At 33.9% G+C, this 17680-nt stretch overlaps 1 protein-coding gene across 2 annotated transcripts in view; it reads left to right on the top strand.

The window, feature by feature from the left end:
* LOC105248787 (tyrosine-protein kinase transmembrane receptor Ror) overlaps positions 1-17680 on the top strand; it is a 239485-nt gene that overhangs the window by 178971 nt on the left and 42834 nt on the right. For both annotated transcript variants that reach the window (XM_011253773.3, XM_025408827.1), the window contains exon 2: positions 15391-15484. In XM_011253773.3, the coding sequence (XP_011252075.1) occupies positions 15391-15484 (94 nt within the window). The remainder of the gene's footprint in view (positions 1-15390; positions 15485-17680) is intronic.

Genomic DNA, 17680 nt, shown 5'->3' with positions numbered 1-17680 from the left:
GTTAAGCATGCATTATATTATTTTAAAGAAACAAAATGCGAATCATTTAGCATCTGCTAATATTTTCCTGCTTTTAAACAGCAAGTACTTTATATCTAGCGCATAATATTTCTTTTCATCGTGATAGCTTTATTAGCACACGCGTTGAAAATTTCGCCATTAATCATCGTTTTTCCCTTGGGAATTCAAGATTAATGTTCTCTCGACGAAAAGGAAACAATAATCTTCTTCTTCGCTTCTCGAAGTACGCATATAAATTCCATGTTCGTTTTATAGTTATTAACCTTTTAATAGATATGTTTTAGAAAGTTATATAAAAAATATTTATTATTTAATATTTATTGGAAAAATTGAGTTTTCCTAAATTTTCAAAATTATTTCATTATTCTTATTATTTGCAAACGTATTATTTTTCTTAACTGATTACTATAAAAACTATTTTAATCTCGTGACATAAAATCATGAAAGAACAATAGAGAATAAATAAGACGTATCATTATTGTTAAGTCATTTTATAGACGCTCAAAAGTTTCGCTCGAATTAATAAATTTGAACCGAAATTATTCTTTTTCAAATATTTTGTATTTTTTAACTTTTCCAAGGGACTCGTCAGACAACACCGCCGAGATCGTCATCGCGATTCCTCCCTCGTCTCTTTCGCTTTTATCATGCATTTACGTAAATACGGAACTCGACTTTTCGTGCGACTCGCCCGAAACGTACGCACGCATGCACGCATGCACGCACGTACGCACGTGCGCGCGCGCGCAATTGACGCTGATACGCTGATACTCGCTGCGAAAGTGAGTACGAAGTTACACGACGTGACAGTCGAGGGTGGTGTCGGCAGTCTGAATAATCCGCCAATATGCACGCAGATAAGAGAACTATGTTTCGTACTCCCGTTCCCTTCTTCCCACTCACCTCGCTGCACTTTGTGGCGTATACATAAATACGCATGTGGACACGCGCGACAACGCACTTGGGCGCGGAAATATATACCGTGGCGCGTAAGTGACATGCGGCACGCAAGATTTCCGTACTCACGCGACACGATACGCTAAGTATATATACATTATACAAATATATACATATGTACATATATATGTGTATATACACTCTTTCAGTTCCCGCCGACTCCGAATTTTTATTGGCTGACACCTGAGGAGTTTTATCGCAAGAATATTTTCCCTAACAAGTACGAGTTTGTCGGAGGGGAAACGTAGCTAATTGTCTGAGTCTCACACGACAAGTATCACACGCGAAATTATAAACTTCCGGACTTATGTGACTGTGTTGAAAACATTTATTTAAGTCATAAAGTAACTATTTTCGTAGCATTTAATAAAAAAGCTTAAAAGTTTAAAAAGCTCTTTTTATATACATTATACTAATATATTAAAAAATAAAATATATATTAAAGTATATATTAAAAAAATAAAATTGAATATTATATAAGAAATATTTATAAGAAATATTATATAAGAAAAATTGCAATTATAGCAATTTGTTTAGCTAAAAAACGAAAAATTAATAGTTATAAGAAAGTATGATAAGTATTATTTATTGAACAGTTTAACAAATATTAAATCTTTGTGCTTTTAATCCGAAATAGTATCAAGCTCTAATTAGAAACAGAATTATTAAGAAATAGAATTATGATTTTCTCTTCCTATTTTCATATCGACTGTCTGTCTCATGCGTTCTCTTGGGACTATAATAAATGGGAATTAATTAGCAACGAAAGCATGCTTCCGAAATCACAAAAGAAGGTGTGCGTGTGACAAACTTCAGCCTTCGAAATTAGACAAAATTACAGAAAACAAAGTAGACGAATTTTAGAAACTCACTTCACGAAGATGCGAAAGTACGTAAAACTTGCCGGTTCGTTTCTATGTTCTCTTTCCGGCGTAGTCCTTTAATTATGCGGGATCGTCTATTTATAGATGCATACACACACATACACGTATATGACCTCCGTTTCCTCCGGAGAATGCACTCTCTCACCGGAGACGACGATATTACGTCGTCCTGTACTCTCTCGCCGGCAATTAGCGCTGGGTTACAGGAAAATTCGCTATCTGCGAAATTACTGCATTAACGTGGGACGTGCTTCTGAAATATGGCACGGGTTGTCCTTCCCTCTTCTCCCTTTCCTTTTCCCGCCGGAGGTAACGAAAGATCGCGTTACCCGGTTCTCTTCCTGTCTCCGCCAGCCGGTCCTCGCAAAACGCGAAGAAAATGTGACTCACGTAACGCGAGTGCGAAATTAAACGTAAAATCAACGAAACGTGATCGTCTCCAAGACAAAGATCTTCTATGCATTTTGCCTTAATCCTTTCAAAAGCGAAGTCCTTTTCTCGAATATTTTATTAAATAGAAAATATATATAAGAAAGATAACAAAATTACATTGATAATTTTTGTTTATAGATATATTTTTACTGTTATTTAAACATTTCAGATTTATATATTTAGATTTTTTTAATGCATTAAAATGTTGAGTTTACCTTTAACAATGTTTAGTTCATATTTTACACAAATTAGAATATATATTATAAAATTTCTCAGTGTGCGTAAAGAAAGATCTTTTTCCCCTCTCTTGAAAGTTGGTCACCTTAAATTATGCTATAATGTACATATTATGCATATTTACTATGCGTGGAGTAAATGAGAAACACGAACCTGCGGAGAAACATGAGATGGGAGGAAAAAGTGCGAGATAGAAAGAAGTGGAAGAGGTTGGATGGAACAATGTGCGGCTTTTACCCGTAATTTATCTCAATTTGATTGCAGGAGACGTCGCAGTTCAACGCTTGTCAGCCTCTTCTCTTTCTCGCATGCAGCTGCCAAGCAAAATTATGATTCCCGTTAGGATATACGTGTTGCAATATTGGTAGAACGCTATTGGAGAGGCATGGGGGAGGGGGGTAGCCCGATTAATTCGATTGATTGAGACATGCGTTAAATTATATCGCGGTTAATTCCACCTACCGTACTATGCGTCAGTGCAATTTGCAATTTTCCCGATCATATGGATATATCTATGTACTTAGTGAGAATGGGAAAATTAATGTGGTCGTGTTGATCAATACGCCTTTCGATCCATGCCATGTTATATTTTGATATAATTGAATCCTTATGAAGGCGCTTTAATTAATTAAATTCTACAAATTTGGTATTGTTATAATCATCTCTCGCAACTTTTTAGTGTCTTTTTAATGAAAGACAAAAATGAAACATATCTCTAATATATTGATACGTATAATATTCTTAAAGAATAATAAATTTTTAATGACATATAATTTATTATTCTTAAAGAATAATAAAGTATGTCATTAAAAAAACTAATGTGTGAAATGAAAAATATAATACTAAAATATATTTTTCAAGACGACAGAGAGAATAAGTTTCGAGGCAAACTCGAGATGCGTTTTCTGATCGCGGGATTATCGCGAGATTTTCCGTCAGCTTCGCTGCTGACGCTGCTTCCTTTCCTTCTCGATCGCATTCGCGGCAGTTGTGGTACGCAACAAATGCGCCCAAGGAACCGCATACCAAGGCGGCATATCCACGACGACTTTGACGCGTGCATAAATTCAGGAGGGCGTACCGAGCGAGAGCATTGTGAGGCTTGTCAGATGTTCCTCTCGCGCCTTCTTTAGAAACGCCATTTCTCTGCGTCATGCGTTCCCCATTTCGCGCAGTACATTGCATCTCCCTTCCTAGTCCCTTTCTCTCTTTTCCGCTGCCAGTTCTGATCTCATTATACTTGAGCATAGAATTACTGAATAGTACAATAAGTATCTCATCCGTTGTACTCTGTTGAACTCTGAGATTATCTCACGAATAAACTTTGCAATTTACTTTTTGTTGACTCGTTTAGGAAAACTTATCTAATGTGTCATTCAATACATGACGAAAATAAATTATTTACGATACAATTCTGCAAATTTTCATTCTCAAGTGTTTTATGCATTTTATTGAACAAATAAATTTTCTAGTCGCCAATGATGTAAATTCTGTATTATTTAAATACATATATCTTTTATATAAATATTACGTTTATCTTAAATTGGATTTTATATATATTTTATCATGTTTGATTTTTATATTTAAACAATATTTAAATATAACAAATTCTGCATAAAAGTTTTAAGAATTTTTAAAATTGAACTTTTTAAAATGATTCTTTAGAAAGTACATTATAAAGTCCCTTTTTCCAATGCGAACAACTAATTATTTCTTAAAAGTTACGTCAATAAAGCTGCTTAATTGAACCTTTCTCATCCATCTTGAGGAAATCTAGAAGGGATGCGGCCCCTAATATAGCGCCCATAGCCAAGAATTAAGTTTTCTAAAGGATCCGCGCGACCCTTGCGATTATGCAGCCGGAATGTAATCGGTCCTTTTACAGCGGGAGTCGCATTTCTTCGAGGTGTACAATTTTTAAGTCGCGCCGGGCCAAGCACAGCAGTCTCGTCTTTGAATGGCACGTTTTCGGGTCGACGCGACAAACCGAGTCGAACCGAACCGAGCCGTTTATACGAAGGTACGGTCGTATTTTGACACCGCTGACAGCGGGTCCTTATTCTCATGGTAATCCCGCGCCAGCGACGCCTTTTCAGGAAGCCCGTTTTCCTCCGACCGAGTCGTTGTCCTTGAGGCGACTCGAAGGATCTCCCAAAGATTCTCCCTTGGCTCTCGATGCCTCCTCGCGAACCGTCAACCGGCGAGTACTCGCTCGACAACAGTGATTGTTCGCGTCTAAATAAGATGCCATAGATTTCCTGGATGCAAAGTTCAAATCGATTGCAAACAGAAGTTACAATCACCACTGCTTCGTAAGATAAACAATATTTTCAAGTATTTATTTCTACACTTTACAAATTCTATAAAGAAATTTTTCTATAAGAGATTACATAATTATTGCGAAGAAGAGAGCACGCAAGAGTATAGAGCGACATATACTGTATAAGCAAAAAGTAATTTCTTAGTCAGGATCAATAACCGTATCTAATGCGTGACATCATCTCTGTGCCAGGACTAAAGTATACCACGGAACCGCCGAGTGCTGCATGCGAATTTGCCGGATCAGCGGTTCTCTAGTGTAATCGCCCATGAGTTTACCTATCTAGTTGATACATTGTTTTTCTTGTCACGAACAAGATAGAACGAAATACGTTCTTTCTTTAACATTTTTAAACTTTACCAAATTCAACGATAAGCGTTAAAATTATATAATAATTAAACAAATGAATAAAAAAGCTGTTTCCTTGATCCCATAACTTTTATAGAAATAATGTATATATGTACAATTTTAAATTGTTCAATTTAGAACTAAATTAAATATATATGTATATCTATGTGTGTCTCTGTGTATGTTTCGAAATTTTTTATCATTAAAAATAGTTACTGGGACGTATTAATTTCTACTGATCTTCCATATTTTCAACGTATGTATCGTAACTCAAAGAAGTAACTATATAAATATATAGAAATATAAATATTTATATTTATAAATAAATATGTATATAAATATTAATATTTATATATTAATATTTATACATATAGCTTTTTCAGTTACGATATATGCATTGCGAATATCGATGAAAGACTACCAAGATTGACACTGTGCCCCAGTAGCCATTTCTCATCATAAAAATTCTCGAAACACACGTCGCACATCCAAATATATTCATTCGTCCATGACTCGCCATAAGGGCGGTCAAAGCTTTAAATGATATAAACGAACCGTCGAAACGTCACAATGGGCGTCCGTAACTTCGTCGATATTTCACGGTCGTACAATCGACCCGAGTGCCGTTGAAGTCTTTTTATTTTGATAGTTGGCACAACCACGTCGTCGCCGCAAAGGTCGACGAGAGAAAAGGGAAGAGGGTGCCATTTTCGATTATTACGGGGCATCACAATAGCGAAGGGGAGGATGTTGGCGCAGTCTAGTCGGTCTTTCGCTCCGCGGTATTTACGGGTTCTCGCATAGTGAGTGCATTATAGAAGCCGGATGTACCCCGCAGCAATGGCGTAGATATCTATATATATTTCATAATAATTATATTCATGAAGATAATTATTATGATAAGATAATTTACTAGTAACATAAATGTTTCACTAATTCAAATATGTATAAACAAAATTATAACTATTATACTAGATAAAAATCACTAATTCAAGTATGTAATAAAATTATTATAATTATTATACTAAAGAAAAATTGCTTCTCATATAATAGTATTATATTATTAAAAATTATTAAAAATTATATTATATAAAATTGCTTCTTATATAACATTCATAATGAACACTAAAGCTTATTTTTGCTCCGATTAAGAATTCAAACTTTGCGATGTCTTAGTTTATATATGTACATCATTCTTCTCAGAAAAACAGATAAAAGATAAAAAGCTTTCCACATGGTATGCCGAGGCACGTGCTCGATTATCACGTGGCGTTTATCTTTGGCGTCCGTGGCAAAATTAAATTTTCTAAAGGCGAGGCTCGCATATACACACACTAGGTTACGTAAGACGCGCGCGTTCAGCGTGAAATTATATGGGCAGCGTCAACGCGAAATGAAACTTTAATGCGAATTCGTGCGGTCCAACGCGGACGTAGTGCAACGGTGCAACGGTGAGCTTTAAAAAAGCGGTGCGCCGAGCGTTTTAAAGCTGTTCGCGGTCGACGACTCGCGTCGCGGTCGCTGATTTATCGCAACTCCTTCCGATTTCTTTTATACTACACACGAACAACGAGCGGCACGTACCGACTTTATGAATGTTCGCACTTTTCTGCAACCGCGGATTACACGCTCGCGTCTCGTTTCGCGACATAATGTGCATTGCAAGGATACATTTGTGCATTGCAAGGATACATTTGTATGATATGAGTAAATTGCGTTCCACTCGATTGGCTCATTATATTGATATATTTAATGCATGCAGAGTAAAATACCTAAAAAAGACATTTTTATACATTTTTAAAATATTTCAAAATATTTCTCTATATTAATTTCTCTATATTTATTCTTGTATTTAATATATATTTTCCGTATGAAATTAAATGACTACATTTGGAAGAAAAATATTAATTTTTGATGGAAATAAAATCTATTTGCGGTATTATTCTTAAAGTAGACTGCTAATTTTAATATGAATAATATATTGAAAATAATAACACAACGTAATCTCAATACATAAAATCATCTTTCTACTCGGTCAAACAGTTAGGGAGATAACCAAAGTGGATTTAACTCGAGTGACTATTCCCATAGAACGGAATAGGCGAAGTTGGTCAAGAATCGTTTTAGGGAACTGTCCATGCCAGAGCCTGCGGCAGAACGGGGTTTGAAGGCTTTTACATGAGAATCCATCGAGCACAAAGAGAGAGAACGTAGCTTAAAGTGGTTGTGGCGGACAACCCGGTAAACTTTGAGTCAATTCACTGTTGTGGCTTCCTTCACCGCGTTAAACCGGGTTTTCCCTCGGTGGAGAACGCTTCTCCTGAGCATCTAATCGCCAGGTCCAACGGCGAAAGTTGCTAACGACAGTGAGAGGAGCGACCGACCATTGAGCGGCGAAAACTGCGATCCCCGTAAATTAACAAACGCGATTTTGTACTCAGTACTTCTCATTGAAATCGGATGCACGGCGAGAAAGTTCAGTTGAGCCTTTAATTCACTTAACCGTTCAAATGCACAAATTTTTTTCGCTCTATTTATGTAATTACTTTTATATTTGAATCTTTTCATTCGAAAGTAGGTGTATTTTAGACTGAAGAATATAATGATAATAATAAAAAAGTAAAAAAATATTTGTATAAATTTATTAAAGTATTTCTTGATATTAATATTTACATTTAATTTAAATATTTAAATATAATTTGTGTGTTGCAAGCACTAATATTCCAAAAAGATAAATAATTATCTTCTTCTATTTTTTTTTCATTTGAATACTCCAACGGATAATGATATGCGTAACACGTGTACCTATTCACACGTAACAGTCGATGAAAATACGCAAAGAAAACACTATAATATGCATATCGAAACCGCATCAAATGCAATATAACACGCTTAAAAGGGTTAACAGGGAAGGTACATGTAATTTACAATGATCACGTTTCGCTCATAACGCGGATCGCGCCTGGGGCGCATATTTAACGCGCTAATAGTCATGGTTGAAAGCCCGTGCGATCGACGGGGTGCTCGTGTTTTAAATAATCTCAATCGGTCACACATGTTTTTCATCACGGTACAGCCGGGTTAGATATATGTTTTTACGGGTGACGAGACAAATCGCCGATACGGCCTGCGTTCGTCCGGCTGGAAAATACGCTCCGCGCAAGTGTCATGGACGAGCTATCCTATCATCGTGCACTTTTTCTCCATTACGGATTCTACAACGAATAATTGAGATCATTTTTTTCACGATACAATAAATAGAATAATTTTACGTTTCTTCTTTTGAATATAAAACTCTGCGAATTAGAATAAAGCTTATTTCAAGTTGAATAAAATTTATAAAATAAAATTTTAGAATAAAATTTTGAAAAGAAAATATTGGTGGATGTTTATTTCTTTTTTTTCAAGTTCTTTTCAAGAAGAAAAGGAAAACGATCTGATTAAGACATATTCTTTTATTTTAATTTGAAAAAAATATAAAGCATAATTATGGCTATGAATTGAGACTAAGTCTTACAGGATATTTTTTAGAATAAATGGAATAATTATTAAAAAAAGATCTCACATATATGAATAAAAAACATACGTTGATGTTCAGTTCGTCCTGTATAAAAAATTCCGCAAGCGTCCGAGATTTTTATGGGGTCGTCGATTTTTTTTTGGACCATTTAAATGCAAAGCCTGTGCTGCGAATATCCCTTAAATTAAAAGGGTATCGTATTTTTCCACCGGTCTGAATAGGTCCGTTTTCATCTCTTTTACAATGTCGGTTCTTTCTGATGTCTATTCATATCAGTTTTATATTTTCTTCATATTTTCTTTCTGTTATAACAATACGCTAACAAAATTCTGTTATAATAAGCATTGCTAACAATAAGAGAATAAATATTATTTAATATTCGAAGCTAATGTAATGCTTCAAAGAAAAAAAATGTTGTGGAAGATCCTAATATTTACGGTTTTTTTTTTTTTACAAGCGCACATAAAACGGAACTAGCACCGACTATATTATACGCGGGATCGTTAAAATACACCGACGATTATGCACCCGTGCCATAATTTCCCGTTCATTGCAAAACGTAAAAAAAGTCGACGCGCTCACGTCAATGAATACCAAATGCCGACTAATTATCGTCGTGTCGGAATTAACCATGTCATGTCAAGGCGCCCGCGGCTACGTGTGGGCGAGGTTTTGTTTAAAGCTGTACCCCGAATGCATAATGACGGGTCGGTGATGTGCCGCCGTTGGTGGGATGCCAATGTTGCGAGCGCGGCGCGCGCGTGTCAGTCTGCTTCTGACACACACGGTCCGACCTGCTTTGTTTCACGCCAGCCAGCCGTCTACGAGAAATTGAAATTTCATTTAGACACCGCGCCCAAGAGAGCAATATTTCGATGACGTATGGGAGTTGATTAACCTTACTACTCAACATTTTGTGAAAGCTATGACGCAAAACATGTGTTTATGCGTCTTTACGCGAGTAGAAAATAAGTATCTAAAAAAAACTTTCACAATTATCTGTCACATATTATTTTATTTGTCCATTCGCTTCGAATAATTTAAAGAAATGTTATTTTTTATTCATGTATCAATCGTATTCGATTGTTAGTAAATTTAATATTTAAATTTCATTCTGGCATGATTTTAATTATCGCAATTTGACATGAAAAAATAAAGCAATATAACGAAAAAATGAAATTTAATAAAAAATTGTGATAAAAAAATGTTGATTGTAAATTTCCCCAAAAAACTATTGGTAAAAAATACTGTGGAAAATTTTCATCAATATGCTATATGCGTTGTATCGTACACACTTTACGATTGGATTGAAATTGCATTCTTAGGTTTCTGCGGCTTTTTTCAGGAAGATAGGGAAAAGCATGGGAAAAAACATACGTGACTACAATGACATTCGATTTTATTGGTCCTCTCCCACGAGTAGTGCATGTACCATGTCCCATATGTGGACACATGCGCACAGTCTCTCTCTTTCCATACGTGCTACGGGCATTCGTTTTCACGAGGGACGCATACCACGAAACCAGACACTTTGGTTCAAATGGTTCTCGTACAGTGCATGTAGGTTGCGGTTGTTATACCGACGACAGTCAGCAGATCGAGGAGAAGCAAGCTCTTTCGCGTTGTATATCGAAATTTCACGACGAAATGTCCGACATTTTTCTATGAAAAGCCATATGCTATCGTGAATCATATTGGCTTATTTTTCACGACACATGGGAGTTACTTATTCTTCCAAAATGTATTAAAGAGGAAGATATAAAATTAAAAAATAAACATATAAAATATAAACATATGTTTAAATATAAATATATGTATAAAATATATGTATAAAATATAAATATATGTTTATAAAAAATAAACATTGTAAAAAAAGAGAGAGATTGATTGATTGACCACGGATACAAAGTTAAATACAGAACGATATAAAAAATGCGAACGCAATTCTCGATTTGATAGTGTTTTATACAGCGCAGCAGCGTTTCCATAAATTGCCGCAGTCGCGCTGTAATTAAAAAAAGCAATGTTCCCTCGATTCACACACAGGTCGATTCGTATGCACCGAGATGGAAAATATTCGCGTGCGACACCAGGCGAATATTCACCGAAATTAGAAGTTATTAAAGGATGCAGGATTTTGGTAGCGTTAGCATTCGGCGACCCGTGAAATTTAACTCGAACTGCAATTTAAATCGGCCATATTACGAAAATCCGTTTAATCTTTCGGGTTTCTCTATCGCGACGCACCTATTGTCAAGCATGAATATTCCATAAAAGTGAAATGCTGCTTTAATATTTGTTTCCGTGAGCGATATTCAGATATTTTAAATCATACCAGTTTTATTCTAAAATTGTGACATTCATAAAGTGGCAATAAAAATAAACGTTAAAAGAGAACTATGATGGAAAATATATACTTTTAACATACACCATATTTCCGATGTTATAGCGAGCACTGTTAAAACACTGAACAATGCTAAAACACTGAATCCTACAACAATTTATACATGGTGCAGTAAATCTCATCATCTCTACGATATTACCATCCCATTAATTCGAAATTAAACTTGCGTTGACAACATCTGCCAACTGGTGTATACGTAATGTAAGCATAAAACGCACATGGAGATATGCGAAATATCAAAATCGCTGAGAATTGTGCATTTCCAACAATTTGCCGAGTTTCATCGAATGCGTCGGATAATGTCGCGCGTCAGTAACATTTACCAGCATCCAAAACTATAACAACGCGAATCGAAAATTTTATTGACAAGGAATTATATTTATATATAAAATCTTTGTATATACAAACATGTCGATTTTTTAACAGAGATCATTTGTAATATTTAATTATTTTATATATAATTAGATAAAAAGTAGTTCATGTTAAACGACCTTATATATTACTCTTGTAATTACTCTTTTAAAGCTATTAAATTGTTAATGTATATATAATTATTTTAATAGCATAAACAAATAATATCGTCTATAATTATCTTTATAACAGATGCTTTATGTAATTATTTGCTAAAATGCCTCTTGGGAAGTTTTGTATAGTAACAGATATAAGTATTAAATGTGTCTATATAAAAAATAATAAAGGATTTGTTTAAAAATGTTATATCTGCAGATTATATGCCATATATAATAAATATTTAAGATTCTTTGTGACTAGTTCATTTTTTATATATTTTTTTTAATGTGCATTTGTTCTGACATGAGTTGATAACGTGTGTCATTTTGATGGCGCATACCAATAGATGGGATTGTTATGTGTGATAAGCTCCTGACAAAGATTCGAGATTACTATTTTTATGAGACCCAGGAGATCGTTTCTGTCGGGGACAGTCAGCAGCGGGATTAGCCACTCTCCTCTCGAGATACTACTTTTGAATTAGACGAAACGTGACGCAAGAGAGCGGGAGCGAATGAAAGTACGCAAGAGGGGGCCTTTCCGCGGCCGTAATTTCGCGGCGACAATTACACGGCGGTAACGAAATGGCCAGCGGCTTAACGTTGTAATATCGCTGCAACGCGGATAGTCAACGAAATTAAACCACGGCTTGCTTAACCTGAGGATTCGCCGAGAGGGAGATTTTCGACATTCCAGAATATTTGTATTTCTCGCATTTTTTGTTAATATTATTAGTAGAATACTAAAAGAATTTCTCATTTGTTAATTAATAACGTATTATTCAATTGAATTTAATTAATAACGTATTATTCAATTGAATTTAGACTTTACGTATTGTAGTTATTTTAAATAGATACAATTATTTTATTCAATCTTGTGTATTTTATTCATTCAATTATTTTATTCAATCTTGTGTATTTTATTCATTCTTTCTCTCATTAAACAATTAATTATGATACATGTAAAAAATATTCAATCATCAAAATAATATCAAAACAAAAATTCAATATAACTTTAATATTTCTCGCATCTGTAAAATATTTAGCAAAATATAAATTCTATAATTTTGTACTTGATATTAAAAATCCATATAGATTAATAAAAAAGAAGCATATAAATTCTACTCATGTTTACCGTAAATAGATTTAGGTATAAACCGCAATTGATTTATAGAGTACTTTGTCACTGATTGCACAATTGGAAAATCTATATCGATATGTATTGTATGTATGTATACGTCTCCTACATATTTCATATATTAAAAACGTCATACGGCTTTGTCAATCAATATTACAATCTCGATAGAAATAGAGATGCAAACTGCTCGTCGATATTTGTCATATATACCGTGCGTGCTTTTATTTTACATCGGCCAGAGATTTTTCATATTTATTTTGAATAGATTTTTTATCATGCGCTCACTGAAAAACTCGCGGCACGGACGAAATTCAAAGTTAAACGTCACTTTACAATACGAACGGGATGCATCGCAGATACACACTGAATAAAATTCGTATTTTTTCCGTACCAATATTTGCAAAACTTCTCTGTGTCCGATCAAAAATCCCAGCTTCGCAGTCTATCGACGATAAAGCACGTTCTAGGGGCAACAGGCAAAAAATATTTTATCGTCGTTTCAACGTGATGGACTATAATCAAATCGATGGCTCAGAGTATGCAACTCAAAAACAAATTATTTTGGAGTGTTTGTCGATGGATGTAGCGTACATGTTTCATACTAATAAAATGAAAAATTACATGTCAAATATAACAAACCAAAAAATTATTCTAGGACAGATTTATGCATTTTAAAATGGTATATTTTTGGAAACAATTTTTTACGAGCTTCGTTTTACTTTAATTTCGTGGAAAATCATTAATGTAGCAATTTATTTTTTTGAGATTTAGTTTTAAAAAAAAATCAAAATTTATTTTAAAAAGTATGTATTTTATCTTTTTTCCGTAATTCTAAAGTTTAATATTTTGTAATAATTGTTTCACAATGCACAAACAAAATAAATTGGGTTGATTAATGAATCGAAAAACGATATTCGGGAGAGGACTTTAAATATGTTCTTACCATCTACTCGGTTGTGCAGGTACTAAACACATAATTTACTTGATTAGTTAATAGCTTTTGCTGCATTATGACTTATGAAAGTACACGTACAACATATTGCGAGAGAGCATGTATAGAGAATTATTATAGAATCTTAAATGATGAAAAAATTTTAAATAAAAGATGTTAAAATATGAAGATCATATAGTAATATAATTTGAATAAATTGCTCCCCCACTTATTTTTCACGCCAAACAATGTTCATGTATATCATTTACAGCGTTAACGTAACTTTTTAGAGATATGATAATTTATAAATATGAGTCTGGTATTATTTGCGCCAGCTCTACAGTCGTAATATAATAGACAATATGGTCAGTCATATAATAGCCAGTATGTGTACCGTACACACTCGGAGTGAGATTCCGTATTAAACCTCTTTCGCTGGCGGATTACTCATTATCGCGCTAACAACTCGGGAGCGTGCCGACCTTAATCATGATTCACAAATTAATCTCGCGGCACCGTCGACCGAGGAAATCGTTTGTTGACGGCACCGTCTAGCCAAATATATTACGATCCGGAAGACGTGCGAGTAAGTTATAATTGTATGCACGGAGATTACCCCTCCGACATCGGCAAATATATCCGTTGTACCGGCTGCAATTTAATCGGCGGAATGTCGAGAATTCGACGTATTAATCCCTGTGAATCTTCTCAGCGTAGAAACGCAAGAAAAATCGTTAGTCCGACATAAAAACGATAATATAGTGCGAGACGTTTCTATGAAATCTCTGAGGAATCAAATGGAAGAAGTATTTTTATCAAAACAAACGTGTATACAATTGTAAATCAGGATTTATTTGTTCAGTTTTATATAATTAAATTTAACAAATTAATTAATTAATTAATTAAATTAATTAATTAATTAATTTAATTTTAAACATATATATTGTAATTATATATTATTGTAAAAATCGCACATTCATTAAAAAAATTTACTTTCTATAAGAAAGAACACTAAATTTGATTATTTGTTTTGAATAATTAAAAAGAAAATGATAAAATAGAAAATAAAATTTGTATAATAAAATATTAATAAAAAATAAGGTAATAAATAATTTCCTATTCTTTTTAATATTTCATAAAATATTTATGCTTGAATGAAACTTCATCATTATAGTAATAGAGTAATAGCAAGTTCGATGAGGGTCAAATTGATTGAAAATGTGTGCGCGAGAATTAATTTAATCCTTCAGTTGAGTTTGATCCACTCTCGATTTAATATCAATATTGAATCGATAACGGTTCGTTTCACAATGAACTTTACAAGAAACCGCAAAAACGCTAATTGTCGTTTTATTGGTAGAATACTTCAGACTTTATTTAATGCGATTATTGAGAATTGAACAATGAGCACCAGCAAGTGGAAAATTATACGGAATCTCTTAAGATATTTTTTCTTTTTAATTTGTTAAATTTAAATAATTATCACATATCTTAAACTATCATATATTTCATAACATCATAAGATAAAAAAATTAAAACTATAATTTTAGACAATTTATTAAAATTTTTTTTAATATGTTAGGTAATTTCAATATTTCAATATCGATTTTATATATGTTTTCTATTAATTATGTTAAATAATCATATTAAATTAGAATCAATAAAAATAAATCGATTTTCTGTTTACAGGTGGAAATGGCGATATCGAGGATTCGGATACTGACGTACAGGACTATAGCACAGACGAAGACTACAACGATGTTTCTGACTCGACCAGTAACGGGTGAGTTATATATCTACTTACAACCCCTATTCTCTTATCGTCTTATCGCAGGATTAAATGCAGAACATATATCCGTCTAACTAGCACCGTGCTTAATTAGCAATTAAAATTGCTATCGACCGCGTCCATCAACGATGACCGAAGACTTCCTACCTGTATCCGGACGAAATTGCCGAGACAAGCAAGAAACCGACCCTTTTTAATTGCGTTACACCTTCACATATACATTCTGTCGCATTTTTTGTGGGGACTTGAAAACAAAGGACAAAATATTTCGTTGAACCTCGTCAAAGTATCTGTTCGAATAATTGGCTAATCCTGATCGAGGAGAATAAATTTCCAAATCAATGCCAATATTAACGGATTCTATAATTATTATAATTAATTATCATAGTATGATGTTGTAGGTACTTATTTCTTGTGATTATTCAATAAAATAAAATTTATATTAAATATTTTTTATATTAAAATTTATATATTAAATATTTCTTGCGCGAAAGGCGGAAGAAAATATATTTTAATAAAAATACAGCAATTTTAGTTAAATGAAAAATATTTGTCAAAAAAATATTTTAATATCACAATTTAAAAAAATAGTTAATAACAATATAATGTTTCCAGCTAGAGAAAGGTTGAAAAATTAAATATAAGATGATATTATTATACAAGTGATATTACATATATACTTAGTTAAATTTATAAAAATCCCTTTCACAACGACTAAAAAAAAGTATAACGATTAAAATCATAAGTTAAAAAATAACGATATTTATTCGGAGGAAATATATAGTTGAAAGAAAGAAGGAGTTGGACAGATATCAAAAAGGGGAAAATATTATGAAAGGAACGACAGACATAGATTCGTTTTTACTTTACAACGGGAAAGGACAAGGACAAGGGAAGAGGAACCCCGCGGGGCTTAATAAGGAAGCGACTTGATTGGTTCGATTCGAAAGCTAATAATGCCACTTCCCATGTAGGCAAGTCTCATGGAACTGTAAAGGCTGCCGCATGATTAAATTTGAATTCTCCGCCCCCTCTCACCCTCTCTACGACTAAGCTAATTTGCGAAGGACGCGTCGATAGAGCCAATCGAAATTCCGCAGTTCAAATTTCATATCCGCGTTTTCCTCGGGCAGCGATTGCGAAGTAGCTTCCGACAGGCTTTTCGATGTGTGAGTTTACAACGGGATGAAAATATATTTGAAAATTCCCATCTCGGGGAATGTCCCTTCGCGCTCAGGATGTCGAGCAGAAAAGTCGCGCAATTTCCGCGATGCGGCCCGCGCCGTGCGATTTTCTTTCCACGAGAAGTCGATATCGACGTCCCGTCGCAATAAATCAGTTTTGTCGTTACACTGGAAAATTTAATATCGAAATCAGCGTCGGGCAGAGAGGAAAAGTTTCCAATTCGTCGAAGGATAGGTGCTTAAAACATCATCCGGTGGTTCTGGAGCACCCTCTACATACGGGATACTGCTCTCCACCTCGAATACGTAATATATCTTTTTAATTTCCTGTTAACGTTTCTTCTTTTTCATGAATCTTTTACTGTCGCGAATAGGAAAATCGCGTACTTTCTGCAGAGTTCGACTTCTACAATTTTCTCTTTTCAAGAATTCCATATTGACATCTCGTCGCTATAAATCAGTTTGATCGGTTAGAAAATTGAAAATCTATGTTATTAAAAAATTGAAATCTATATTGCGCGAGTAAAGAGATAAAAATCATTTCTTCTCAATTAAAAGACATTAATAATTTATAAGTTATAAAGGATTGAAAATAAACTTATTTTGATGACTTATATTCTTAAATAGATCTAACAGTATTTTATGATTTTTTTTAACATATTTGATTTTAGATAAAAGAACAATTTTTTACGATATCTATCGACTTTATAAGTTTTGTTACGGTATAAATTTGTTTCGTTCAATATTATATTATTATGTTAGTCTACGTAATCTATTCTTCTTCATGCTTGGATACACAAGTGACGTACGAGTCGATACGCAGTGCATAGATTTACCGTAGTATATATTCTGATGCGATAATACACTCATCGTTATTGAAATTACACGCCATAAAACGCGTATGCGACATCTTGCTTCCACGATAGCACATATATCTTTGGCTGTTTCATTGGAATTTATATCTTTCTTGCATAGTCGTAGTCAAGAAATATTTCAAGGATCTATA

This window comes from Camponotus floridanus, unplaced genomic scaffold (assembly GCF_003227725.1).
Source record: "Camponotus floridanus strain SB8 unplaced genomic scaffold, Cflo_v7.5 scaffold1, whole genome shotgun sequence".
NCBI classification, from domain to species: Eukaryota; Metazoa; Arthropoda; class Insecta; order Hymenoptera; family Formicidae; genus Camponotus; species Camponotus floridanus.
Note: the sequence above shows the minus strand (reverse complement) of the source record. Positions and strands in the feature narration are given on the sequence as shown.